At 36.7% G+C, this 11420-nt stretch overlaps 1 protein-coding gene across 5 annotated transcripts in view; it reads right to left on the bottom strand.

Annotated features, from left to right (window-relative positions):
- Nucleotides 1-7541: 7541 nt before the first annotated feature.
- The window catches only part of LOC123510405 (advillin-like), a 42904-nt gene continuing 39025 nt past the window's right edge, over nt 7542-11420 (bottom strand). For all 5 annotated transcript variants that reach the window (XM_045265557.1, XM_045265558.1, XM_045265560.1 and 2 more), the window contains exons 15-20: nt 10740-10899; nt 10449-10583; nt 10213-10319; nt 9838-9990; nt 9442-9624; nt 7542-9222 (exon numbers count right to left, since the gene is read on the bottom strand). In XM_045265557.1, the coding sequence (XP_045121492.1) occupies nt 9109-9222; nt 9442-9624; nt 9838-9990; nt 10213-10319; nt 10449-10583; nt 10740-10899 (852 nt within the window). In that variant the 3' untranslated portion in view covers nt 7542-9108. The remainder of the gene's footprint in view (nt 9223-9441; nt 9625-9837; nt 9991-10212; nt 10320-10448; nt 10584-10739; nt 10900-11420) is intronic.

The following is an 11420-nucleotide window of genomic DNA, read 5'->3' as shown; positions in this document are numbered from 1 at the left end:
CAGTCTTTTGCTTTAATTCCTTGTGTTCACAGAGAAAGCTGTTAATTCAATCTAACTGTGGTAGAATCAAGTCAAATAAACCAATTCTGATTTGTTGTAAGATTATCTCCAGCCTCTTCAACTCCTTGAATGAAATAGTATTAAGGTAACAATCATGACCCGCACATGCCAACTATATATTAATTCCTCAAGTGGAAATATAGAATAATGATTGAAAACTATTTTTAACATTTACCTTTACCTTTACTGAAGTGCCTGGCATGTGACGTCAGCGACCATGAAACGCCATTCTCCTCTGTTTTCAGCCATTCTAACCAGATCCACAGTTGTCCAGCCATCACCGACGTGTTCCAGCAATGTGTCCATAAACTTGACCCTCTGTCTTCCTCTCGCTCTGGTTCCTTCTACTCTCCCCAACAAGCATTCTCTCCAGTTCATGTCCTCTCAGTATATGGCCTACAAAATTTAGCTGTCTCCTCCTGATACTATTCACCAGTGTTCTTTCCATTCCTGCTCTTCTCAATACTTCTTCATTAGTGATCCGCGCAGTCCAAGGGATTCTCAGCATTCTTCGCATGAACCACATTTCTACTGCTTCTAACCTTTTGATCATATTCTTCTTTATTGTCCATGTCTCACAGCCATACGTTAATGTGGACCATACATAACACTTGAGTATACGTTGTCTTAGAGTTATATTCATGCTAATTTTGGTCAATATCTTTCTTATGTGTCTGAAATTTGTCTTTGCTATTCCAATTCTTCTTTTTATTTCATTTTCACAATTTGCCTGTTCTGTGATAGTATTTCCTAGATATTTAAAAATGTCTACTTGTTTGATTACTTGTCCCTGGTTTATAATTTGAACTCGCAATCTCTCATTTCTTTTTGTTATTCCCATCACTTCTGTCTTTTTGGAGTTGATCTTTAATAATCCTCTTCTACATTCATCATTAAACTATCTATGAGTGCTTGCAATTTTACCTTGCAATCCTTGCAATCCTTGCGAATTCCTTCCATTTCTTCCATGTCCTCCAAACATTTTTGTCCATACAACGAGAACAAGTCTGGTGAGAGTACACAGCCTTGCCGCACTCCTCTCCGTATCTCTACCCATTCCGTGTTTTTTTTTCTAGTCTTACTGCTACCTTTTGTTCCCAGTACATATATATATATATATATATATATATATATATATATTTTTTTTTTTTTTTTCTTTTATACCATGTGGGCTTTTCACGGGAATTTATAGGCTAAAGGGGATATCATTCTTACATCTTTGCCATCCAATCCAATCTCCTTTAATATGTCAATCATTTCCTCATGTCTAATCTTATTAAAGGCTTTCTCAAAGTCCATGAAACACATGTACAGTATAGATCTTTTTGCATTTCAATTGCTCTTTCTGTTACCATCCTCAGGGCAAATATTGCATTCACTGTCCCTTTACCCTTTCTAAATCCGTACTGCTCTTCCGCAACACAGTTGTCAATCTTTTTCTGTTTTCTGTTTCTTATAATACTAAGAAATATTTTTCCAGTTGGCTCATAGTACATATTGTTTTATGCTTTTCACATTCTAAAGTTCCTTCTTTTTTCGGTATGGTGATGAACGTTGCTTCTTTCATTGTTTTAGGTATAAAGCTTGTGTTATAGATCATGTTTGCTCTTTTGGTAATTTTCTCCACTCCTAGAGTTCCAATTGCTTCCACCATCTCGACTGAGATTTCGTCTCCCCCAACAGCTTTTCCTTTCTTCATGATTTTAATAGCCAGGTTTACTTCTTTCAAAATTACAGGTCCTTCCATTTCCATTTGTTCTTCCAGGTTCTGTCTGTTTCCTCTATTGTCGTTGTAGAGTTCTATTATATACTCTTCCCATCTAGCTAGAACATCTAGATTCATAAGTACATTACCTTGTGTATCTTTGATAATTGTGCTTTTAGTTGGTCTCTTTTTACTGCTCATTTCATTTATTTTCTCATACATCTGTTTAGGGTTTCTTCTCTGTAATAGTTCAACTTCCTCGCACCTTTCTTTTAACCATTCCTCTTTTCTCTCCTTACATCTTTTTACTTCTCTGTTCATCTCTGTATATTGGTCTGGGATCTCTTTTAAATGTCTTCATCTCTCCATCAGTTCCAGAACCTCCTCCGTCATCCATCTCTGCTTTGCTCTCCTTCTCCTCTCAGGGATCATATTTTCTACAGCTCCAATCAGAGCCTGCTGCAGATGACTCCACTCTTGCTCCACCTCTTCCTTGTTATCAGCATTGTCTTCATCCTGTAATGCCTCATATCTATTTCTCACTTATATTTCAAACATGTTTTTAACAGATGCAGCAAACTACCTATGTCATAACTGTTCAGCTGACGTCCTTCCTTTTAACGACATCTCTGACGAAGATTTTCTTACCAACACCTCAAATTCCAGTTTTGGTTTACCGTTATCAGATATCAGACGTCTTAGCAACATAGAATTTAACCACACTGACCATGATGATCCTGCTAACCATTCTCCTCTACATGATATTGACCCTGACATGAATTACCTACAATTCTCACCACAACAAAACTTCAATAGTGACTATTTTACAGAAAACCAGTTTAATGACAGAATAGTGGAAAAAGCAATTGACTCTAATGCATTTTTTGTTCTTCACTTGAACATTCAAAGTATTCCTAAACATATACAAGACCTTAGTAATTACCTCTCAAATATCAACATGAAATTTTCAGTACTGGGACTATCAGAGAGACCTGGATAGGCAATTCAAGTTCAGGCATTTGTAATATGGAAGGCTATAACCAGATTGAGAGTTTCAAAACAAATAGAACTGGTGGGGGAGTTTCTCTATATATTAGAAATAATTTGAAATATGTAAAGAGAAGTGATCTTGATGTATTTGATAATCACCTGGAATCACTGTTCATTGAAATTGATAAGCATCCAGTCAACTGTGGAAAAAATATCATTATCACCGTATTATATCGCCCACCTAATACAGACCCTGATGCCTTCATGCATAGTTTAAGTTGTCTTCTTGAAAAACTTGACAACGAAACAAAACTTTGTATTTGATGGGCGATTTCAACCTAAATCTGCTGAATGCCGATACTCATATATTCACTGCTGATTTTATTGAGCTAATGTTTTCTCATTATTTCATGCCATTAATCAACAAAGCCACTTGAGTTACCAGGAATTCAACCACCCTTATTGATAACATTTTTTCCAATGATACATATAACACATCTCTCTTTAATGGAATCCTCTATAGTGATATATCTGATCATTTTCCCATATTTAGCATAAACTTAACGTCTACCACAGCTAAAGATGAAAGCACAATCCTCAAAGGTAGAAGTTACAGCCAAAGCAATATTGATAAATTAAAGGTAAAACTAGACTATTGATTGGAATGATGTGATGATTGAAAATGATTGCCAAAAAGCATTCTCAAAATTCTACCACACTTATTTAAAATGTTTTGATAAATGTTTTTCCCTAAGAACACATCAAACTAACTATCGTAACGGGAAGCCTTGGTTATCGGCTGCTCTAAAAAATTCTATTAAGACAAAAAACAAGCTGTATGTAATTTCACTTAAAAGGCCATATGTGTACAACATAAATAAGTACTACAGTATAAGGAATACAAAACAAACCTGCAGAGGATTATGCGTAATGCAGAAAGAAACTACTATGACACTTTATTTAAGGAAAATGTCTGCAACATTAGGAAGTCATGGATGATTCTCAAAGGGATAATAAATAGAGGCAAGACACCCAACAAAAAACCCAATAAATTTATTGTAAATGATGCAGAATTAAGAGATGCAAAGACCATTTCTAATTCATTTAATGATTATTTTGTGAACATTGGACCCAAATTGAGTGCATCTATCCCTCCGAGTAATTTTACCTATGAGTCCTACATGCCGAATGATAATGCATTCTCTCTCTTTTTAGCACCCTCATGTAGCAATTAAATCTCCCAAATTATCAAGGGACTTCAAAACAAAAGTCCAGGATGCGACGGTATTCATACAAAAGTTGTAAAAGAGACACACTCATTTATCTGCCACCCGCTAACTCATATTGCAAATTTGTCATTCAGGCAAGGTGTTTTTCCTAAAGAATTGAAACTAGCAAAAGGTTACTCCTGTATTTAAGGGAAACAATCCTGAAGTAATGGTTAATTATAGGCCTATCTCAGTGCTGCCAATGTTCTCTAAAATATATTTTGAGTGCCTAATGTATACAAGATTATACTCCTTCATCACTAAGCATAGTAAATTTTATGAGTATCAAATTTGGCTTCAGAAATGGATATGGAACAAACTTAGCATTGATCACATTAACAGATAAAATTGCATGTGCACTAGAAGCTGGTAGATTTGTATTGGGAGTTTTTCTTGATTTTAGTAAGGCTTTTGACACCATAGATCATAACATTCTTCTCCGAAAATTGTTTAAGTATGGGATTAGAGGTGCTGCACATGACTGGTTGAAAAGTTACCTCTCAAACAGATCCCAGTATGTTGACTACAACAATGTTATTTATGTCCTCTACCAAAAGTATTACTTGTGGTGTCCCACAGGGTTCCATTCTTGGACCATTACTATTTCTCCTAATTATATGTCAATGATATTGTTAATGTCTCCTCCTCTCTTATTCCCATTCTGTTTGCTGATGATACCAATGTTTTTCTAGAAGGTACTAACATAAATTAAATGATTGTTAAAATGAACGCTGAATTAGCTAAGGTGCTGGATTGGATAAATGTAAACAAATTGTCCTTAAATGTAGAAAAGACCAAATGCATGATATTCCATACTAAAGGAAGGGAATTCTCGTCACATGTTGATATAACCTTATGCAACAAAACTATCAAAAGAGTTAATCATGTCAAATTTTTAGGGGTTACAATTAATACAACTTTATCTTGGTCCGAGCATGTTAGAGTAACTAAAACCAAAATTGCCAAAGGAATTGGAATGTTAGTCAAAGCTAGGAAATTTTTGTGTAAGTCAACCTTCATTGCAATATATAATAGCTTTATATACCCTTACCTACTATATGGAATAGAGGTCTGGGGTAGTAAAGCAGATGCCATATTGATTTTTTATTCAAAATTCAGAAAAAAGCTATCAGGATTACTGCATCTGCAAATTACAGGCACCACTATTCCTTTCACTACAAGTACTGCCTCTCCATAAAATTTATATATTCACTGTCAGTAAGTTAATGTATAGATACAGCAACAGGTGTTTGCCCCCAACATTCAATGATATGTTTCTCAGCAACCATCAGGTTCACTCCCATATAACAAGACATTGTCAGAAAATTCATGTACCATTATGTAGGACAGCCATGATGCAGAAAACATTTAGATATAAAGGTGCAATAATATGGAATAATATTGCAAGACATGCACCACATAACTGCAGCATTGCCACATTCAAACACAAACTTAAACAGTTTGTGTTAAATAATGATCTCAGTAATACATAAGCACTATTACTGCTATAATAAGTATTAACAGCCAGAAATATTTATGTACTATTTTTTTTTCTATATATTTCTCCTCTCTCTCTCTCTCTCTCTCTCTCTCTCTCTCTCTCTCTCTCTCTCTCTCTCTCTTCTTAAATACTCTGTATATTTCTCATTGGTATTAATATTCACAAATCTTTACCTATTTTAAGCATCTTACACATGTATTTAATTACAGTTAATGTATTATTTTTAAAGATTTAAGTTAATAGCTTTTACTCATAATGTAGTCAGTATAAACAAATTTCATAATGAGGTAATAAATTTGTATCTTTGCTTTTTATTTTTTAAAGAGTATCTAGGACACATATACCTGAAGGTATCTCATCCTCTTTGTCATTCTATCTATTTTCAGTATGCAAATCATTATCTAGCTGTGATAACTGTATGTGACATTATGACAATAAAATATTAATATTAATAATATTAATATTGATATTAATATTCCTCTCTTTTTAACACATTCTAATCTCTTCTTGCTTTTTTTGTTGTGGTCTTATTCCTTTTTTCAACTTAACTCTTAATTCCGCTACCACTGGTACATGGTCACATCCACTTCCACAGTCTGCACCTGGATATGTCTTGCATTGAATTATGGTGTTTCTGAACCTTTTGTTAATTGTCAAATAGTCAATTTGGTTTTTGTATCTTCCCCCTGGGCTTTTTTCCATGTCTATAATCTTCTTGGGTGATGCCTGAAGGAGGAGTTAGTCACAACTTGGCCTTTTTCAGCATACCATTCTACCCACTTCTCTCCCCTTTCATTTCTTTCTCCAAGGCCAAATGGGCCTATAACATCCTCATATCTTTCCTAACCTATTTTTGCATTTAAGTCACTCATTATAATATTTATCTCATGTGGTTTACATTGTCTCATGACTTGTTCTACCATTTTGTAAAATTCATCCAACTCATCATCTCCGTGGTCATTTGTAGGTGCTTATATTTGAATAATTATATCTATGTGGTTTCCCTGTAAGCTTTACGAGCAAAACTCTGTCTGATATCGGTATGTATCCTTTCATGCATTTTGCTATTTTTTATTTCATTTTTTATCATTACAAAACACAAATTAATATACCTATTTTGAATATGGAAGGTGAACATGACTTGGATTTGAACTTGGATCTGAGAAACGGTAGCATCACAAGTAACCAATGTCAACCAGTTTGGCACTATTTACTCTCTCTGTTGGGTCTATTTGCCTCCCTAGTGTGTGCAGTCAGTGCTATCCTTCGGAAGCACTTTATGCCTTGCTTCAGTTCAGGGTCTTGCCATTGTCAAAATTCAGTACCATCTAAACCTCATGTCCCTTAGTCTTGATCAGCTTCCAAGATCTTATGCACTACAAACAACGTGTGATTCAGTCAGTTATCAGGTCTACTTTGTCTTGCTTCAGTTCAAGGTCTTGCCATTGTCAAAATTCAGTACCATCTCTAAACCTAATGTCCCTTAGTCCTGATTAGCTTCCAAGATCCTGCTCACTATAAACAAAAAGTGTGGATTCAGTTTATCAGGTTAAGTCAAATGTTAATCTGCACAAATGAAACTGATAACAGAAAAGGCAGGTGTGTCATTAATCTTGCCAAAGAGAGGAGAATAATTAGATGGAGATATGAACCCCCTCTCTCTCTCTCTCAATACACTATTCATTAAACACCCACTCCATGTATATTCACATTTCTCACATCACCACCACCTCACCACCACCTGATCCTTTTTTCTTTCCTCTTCACCCTTCAATCTCCTGGTTCTTTTCCTCTCCAAATCATTCTCTCATTCCCGTTCCTCTGTATCCCCGATTAGTTCAGAAGCGAGGCAGTCTTACCTTAATTTTTCCCCTTGCCTTTCCTTCCTTCACCAGTCAGTGTTGCATCTTCCAGTCATCACTGTCTTAGAGAACAACACAAATGGTTATGTGGTTGGCTATTTCTAGATGTGAACAAATAAAAATGGCAATGTGGATTCAAGGAAAGAAACACATCAAACATTAACTGTATATATACATTGACTATCATTCCCTCATACATCTTTGCTCAGAAGACATTTTTGGAGATGCATACAGAACATACAGTAACATATTTTGTGCAAAACAAGAAGCTGGGAACCACATTATAAAATGCTTAGGGCTCTCATAATGACTATTTTCAAAGGCCACAGAAATTAATTAAGTTCTTGTAAATCCTTTCCCAACAACCATAAGAAAGTACATGAGGCTGCAAGAAGCCATCAGTCCTACATGTGGCAGTCCCTGTATTAAATAAACATCTAATTCAACCTACCATCTGTTAAAATTCCCTATTGACTCAGCACTAACACTGTGATTACTGAGTCTATCATCCCATTACCACTATTTGAGAACCAATTTTTTCCTATCACTAGCATTATGGAGGCATCCTTAAGAGCCCCAATAAGATCCATTGCAGCCTTTAGTACACACAAGAAGTCAGCGTGTTTGGGAATGTGGCCCCGAGAAAGGATGATGGAAGCTGTGCACCTGTGTAATGTGTGCACTTAGGGAATGAATGCTTAAATAATTCATAATGATAAAATTGTTCACTGGTATTTTAAAATGCATACTATGGCTTGTGTGTGTGTGTGTGCGCACACATGTTTATCTGCCTCTGTTTCTCTCTCTCTCAAGTCATTTACACATATTGACTGAGTCAGAAATGTTGTGTTGTTTGTGTAAAGTTAAATCATCATTTATAGTAGTACTAATTTGTAATTCTGTTAAAAGTTCTTTAACTTTTCTTCTTCATATGCATTGCCCTCAAGCAATCCAACTTTTTTTATTTACATCCTATTAAAACAATCTATATTTTTCTTACAATCTGCAGTGTTAACAGTATCCTTTCATATAATTTCTCCTTAAATTTATGTCTTAATCCATCTTTTCAATCTGTCTACCTTAAAAATGGCATCCTTTCTTTATCACAACATTCTTATTTAGTCTCTTGTTTACAGTACACTGGCATTCTTAGTGTACAGCAACAATCTGTTCTATAATTGCAGGCAGAAGCAAAAAAAAAATTGGTCAGATGGCAAGATTATTCTAGAATGCCCCCCCCCTCAAAAAAAAAAAAAAAATGCAATTTAAAAGTACAGTAAAATACATTATAAGCAATGTCTCTTACCCTGCAACACAGCGGTGTGTTTACCATCAGCAAAGCTACCAGTAAAATCACAAAGTTATGAATTTTGTACTTACCCAAATGACACATTGGTCATGTGCCAATTTTTGTTGTTGTAGGCAAAATTCTTTGGTCAGATAGTGCAGTGGTCTTAAGTTAAATAAGTCATATGCCAAATATCTTAATGTACACTGTGATGTTTAACCATAAACACACATTCCCTTTCTTGAAATCACTCCCTACTTTATCCCTCTTAAAATAATCTGGTCATGGTCTGTCTTCCCTTTCTTACAATCCTTCCTTACTCTATCTCGCTCTTAAAATAGCCTCTTTTCTTGATCTGTCCCCTCTTCTTCACCATGCATCCTTACTCATCCCTCTCTTTAATTCATCCATTGTCTTGATAAGTCAGCATCTGCCTAGAACAGTCCAGCTTTCTTCTTCAGGTTGATTCGTTTCCACTGTGGTAGCTCGTCATAAGTGTCACGGTCTATGCCGAATACTGTCTGGAAATCTGCCTCACTTAGGAAGTCCTGTGGAAGGAAAAGCCTTGCTAGATAAGTTTAATAGATTTCTGCTTCGTTTAAAGAAAGAGACATTAGGGAAAGAAGTGAGGGAAAGTTATGAGGTTTTGAAACTTTGCAAGTCAAAAAAAGTTGCAAGTAAAGTAGAAATAATATGCATTACTATAACCAAACCTGACATCCTGAAATTAGTCGGGAAGGCTGAAATAAACACCAAGACAAGCTTACCTCCTTATGCTTTGGGTCAACCTCTGGGGGCAGCTTCTCTGCATCCTTCAACTTGAGGATGGTCAGCGGGTAAGTCCTCTTGCCCCGCCCTGAGCCAGAGGAGAAGGAGGAAGTGACCAGCACTGTAGCTCCTGGTGCTACCTCCTCGAGCCGCTCACAGATGTCATTGTACGTCATGTTCTCCTGTTATGACGTCATCTTGGTTACACTACTGCTACTACATCATATACTCCTGTTATGGTTCTACTGCTATTACTACTATATAAGAACATAAGAAAATTAGAATATTTCAAAACAGATTTACTTATATAATCCACCACCTCCTCCTCCACTTGTTACTACTACTACTAAAACTATTCCTCCATCTCCTACTACTAATACTACTCCGACACTCACATTCCAGAGGTCATTGTCCCAGACTCCAAAGAATCCTGTGAAGTTTGGCGGCTCATATCCTTGCTTTATCTTGATGATGGGGATGTCTTTGCGTCCAGCCGGGTCTGTTCTCAGGTACTCGATAGCAAGAGTGTCTGCAGACTTCTGCTCAGTCTGGAAGGAGAAAGACATGAGAGAGATGTAAGGAAGAGAGAAGTATTGCAATTTGACCGAGGTTTATCCCACATTATTTAAAGGAAAAGAAAAGAAGTCCAGCTAGATGAGAACAGATAAGAATAAACTACCATTTCACCTAATGGGAGAGACATAAGGGTTAGGTCAGGTCAGGTCAGGTCAGGTCAGATCAGATCAGGTCAGCAGTGTCAGGTTACTCACCTTGTTGGAGTGGTGTCCAGCCCAAAGGAAGAGGGTGTCCCAGGTGTCCAGTAACATCACGTCGTCGTCAACCAGATCACCCTGAGAGAAGTTGATGATTTCGTCCGCTGGTGATGAGAGGAAAGTATGATGAATATTCTACTGCACACACACACACACACTTCCAGAAATTGCTGCCTATCTCTATATCCTTTCCAAGTGTCTCAGTTTACTATTGTAGCCTTGCATCAGTTCACCTTTGAATACGCCAGAAGCATTGGAGCACTGGAAGAGTCGTGGTTGGTGGGAGAAATGCTCCTCCTTCAGTCTGTTGGAACTGGCGTAAGTCTCCTTCCCTCCAAGCACTTGCCAGAATTCCTCCTTTTCATATCCTGAAGAAGGAATATAGTGTGATTAACTTATTATGCGGGGCTTACAGAAAACCTTGAAAAAATACGAGTAAAAAATACAGATAGTGTCCTCTCATATTCTGCACTAAAGTTAACTGAAAAATTCTCCAAACAGCCAAGACAAAAAAACTTCTTCACCTTCAGAAACCATGAGTGTCTCTCCTTTACTGGCGGCGAGGGACTTAGCCATCTCCCTCTCGTCCCCGGTGGAGCCTTTGCCACACCACACGTAAGTTAGCTGCGGCGTTGCCACCACGAAGCAGTCATTGGAGTTGAGGCAGCCAGCACGCATGTCAACCTAGTAAGAAAGGAGACAGTATGTGGTATTAGAGACATTGAAGGAAGTGATTTTGTAATGCCAGGGATAGTAATATTAAGGTATTAATTATTAAGATTATAAATGTAACTACACACACGTGGCAAATCATAGACATACAGACGTACAGAAATACCATATGGTTACTGTATGTCTGTCGAGAGAGAGAGAGAGAGAGAGAGAGAGAGAGAGAGAGAGAGACGGTAATCAGCCATGAATCAAAAATACTAAATTCAATTGCTGCGTAATTAGAAGTCTAACACAAATTTTTCACTCCAGTCAGCAGAGGGAGAACTGAGCTGTTTGAAAAAAAAATGTCTTTTATTAATGTAACACCAGTAGTAATGTCAACCAAATAACTTTTAATTATGTCTGCGCCAGTCATATTGTGACGAGTGCCAATAATTTTGGGGGTCTGAGGATATAGGATAACCCAAGGAGTTAATTAGGACTGTGAAAACACTGCGGAGCCCTCGATCTCATGCTTAGTTGAGTGAATATTT

The sequence above is a fragment of the Portunus trituberculatus genome, chromosome 29 (assembly GCF_017591435.1).
Source record: "Portunus trituberculatus isolate SZX2019 chromosome 29, ASM1759143v1, whole genome shotgun sequence".
Lineage (NCBI taxonomy): Eukaryota > Metazoa > Arthropoda > Malacostraca > Decapoda > Portunidae > Portunus > Portunus trituberculatus.
This window is presented reverse-complemented; position numbering and strand designations above follow the sequence as displayed.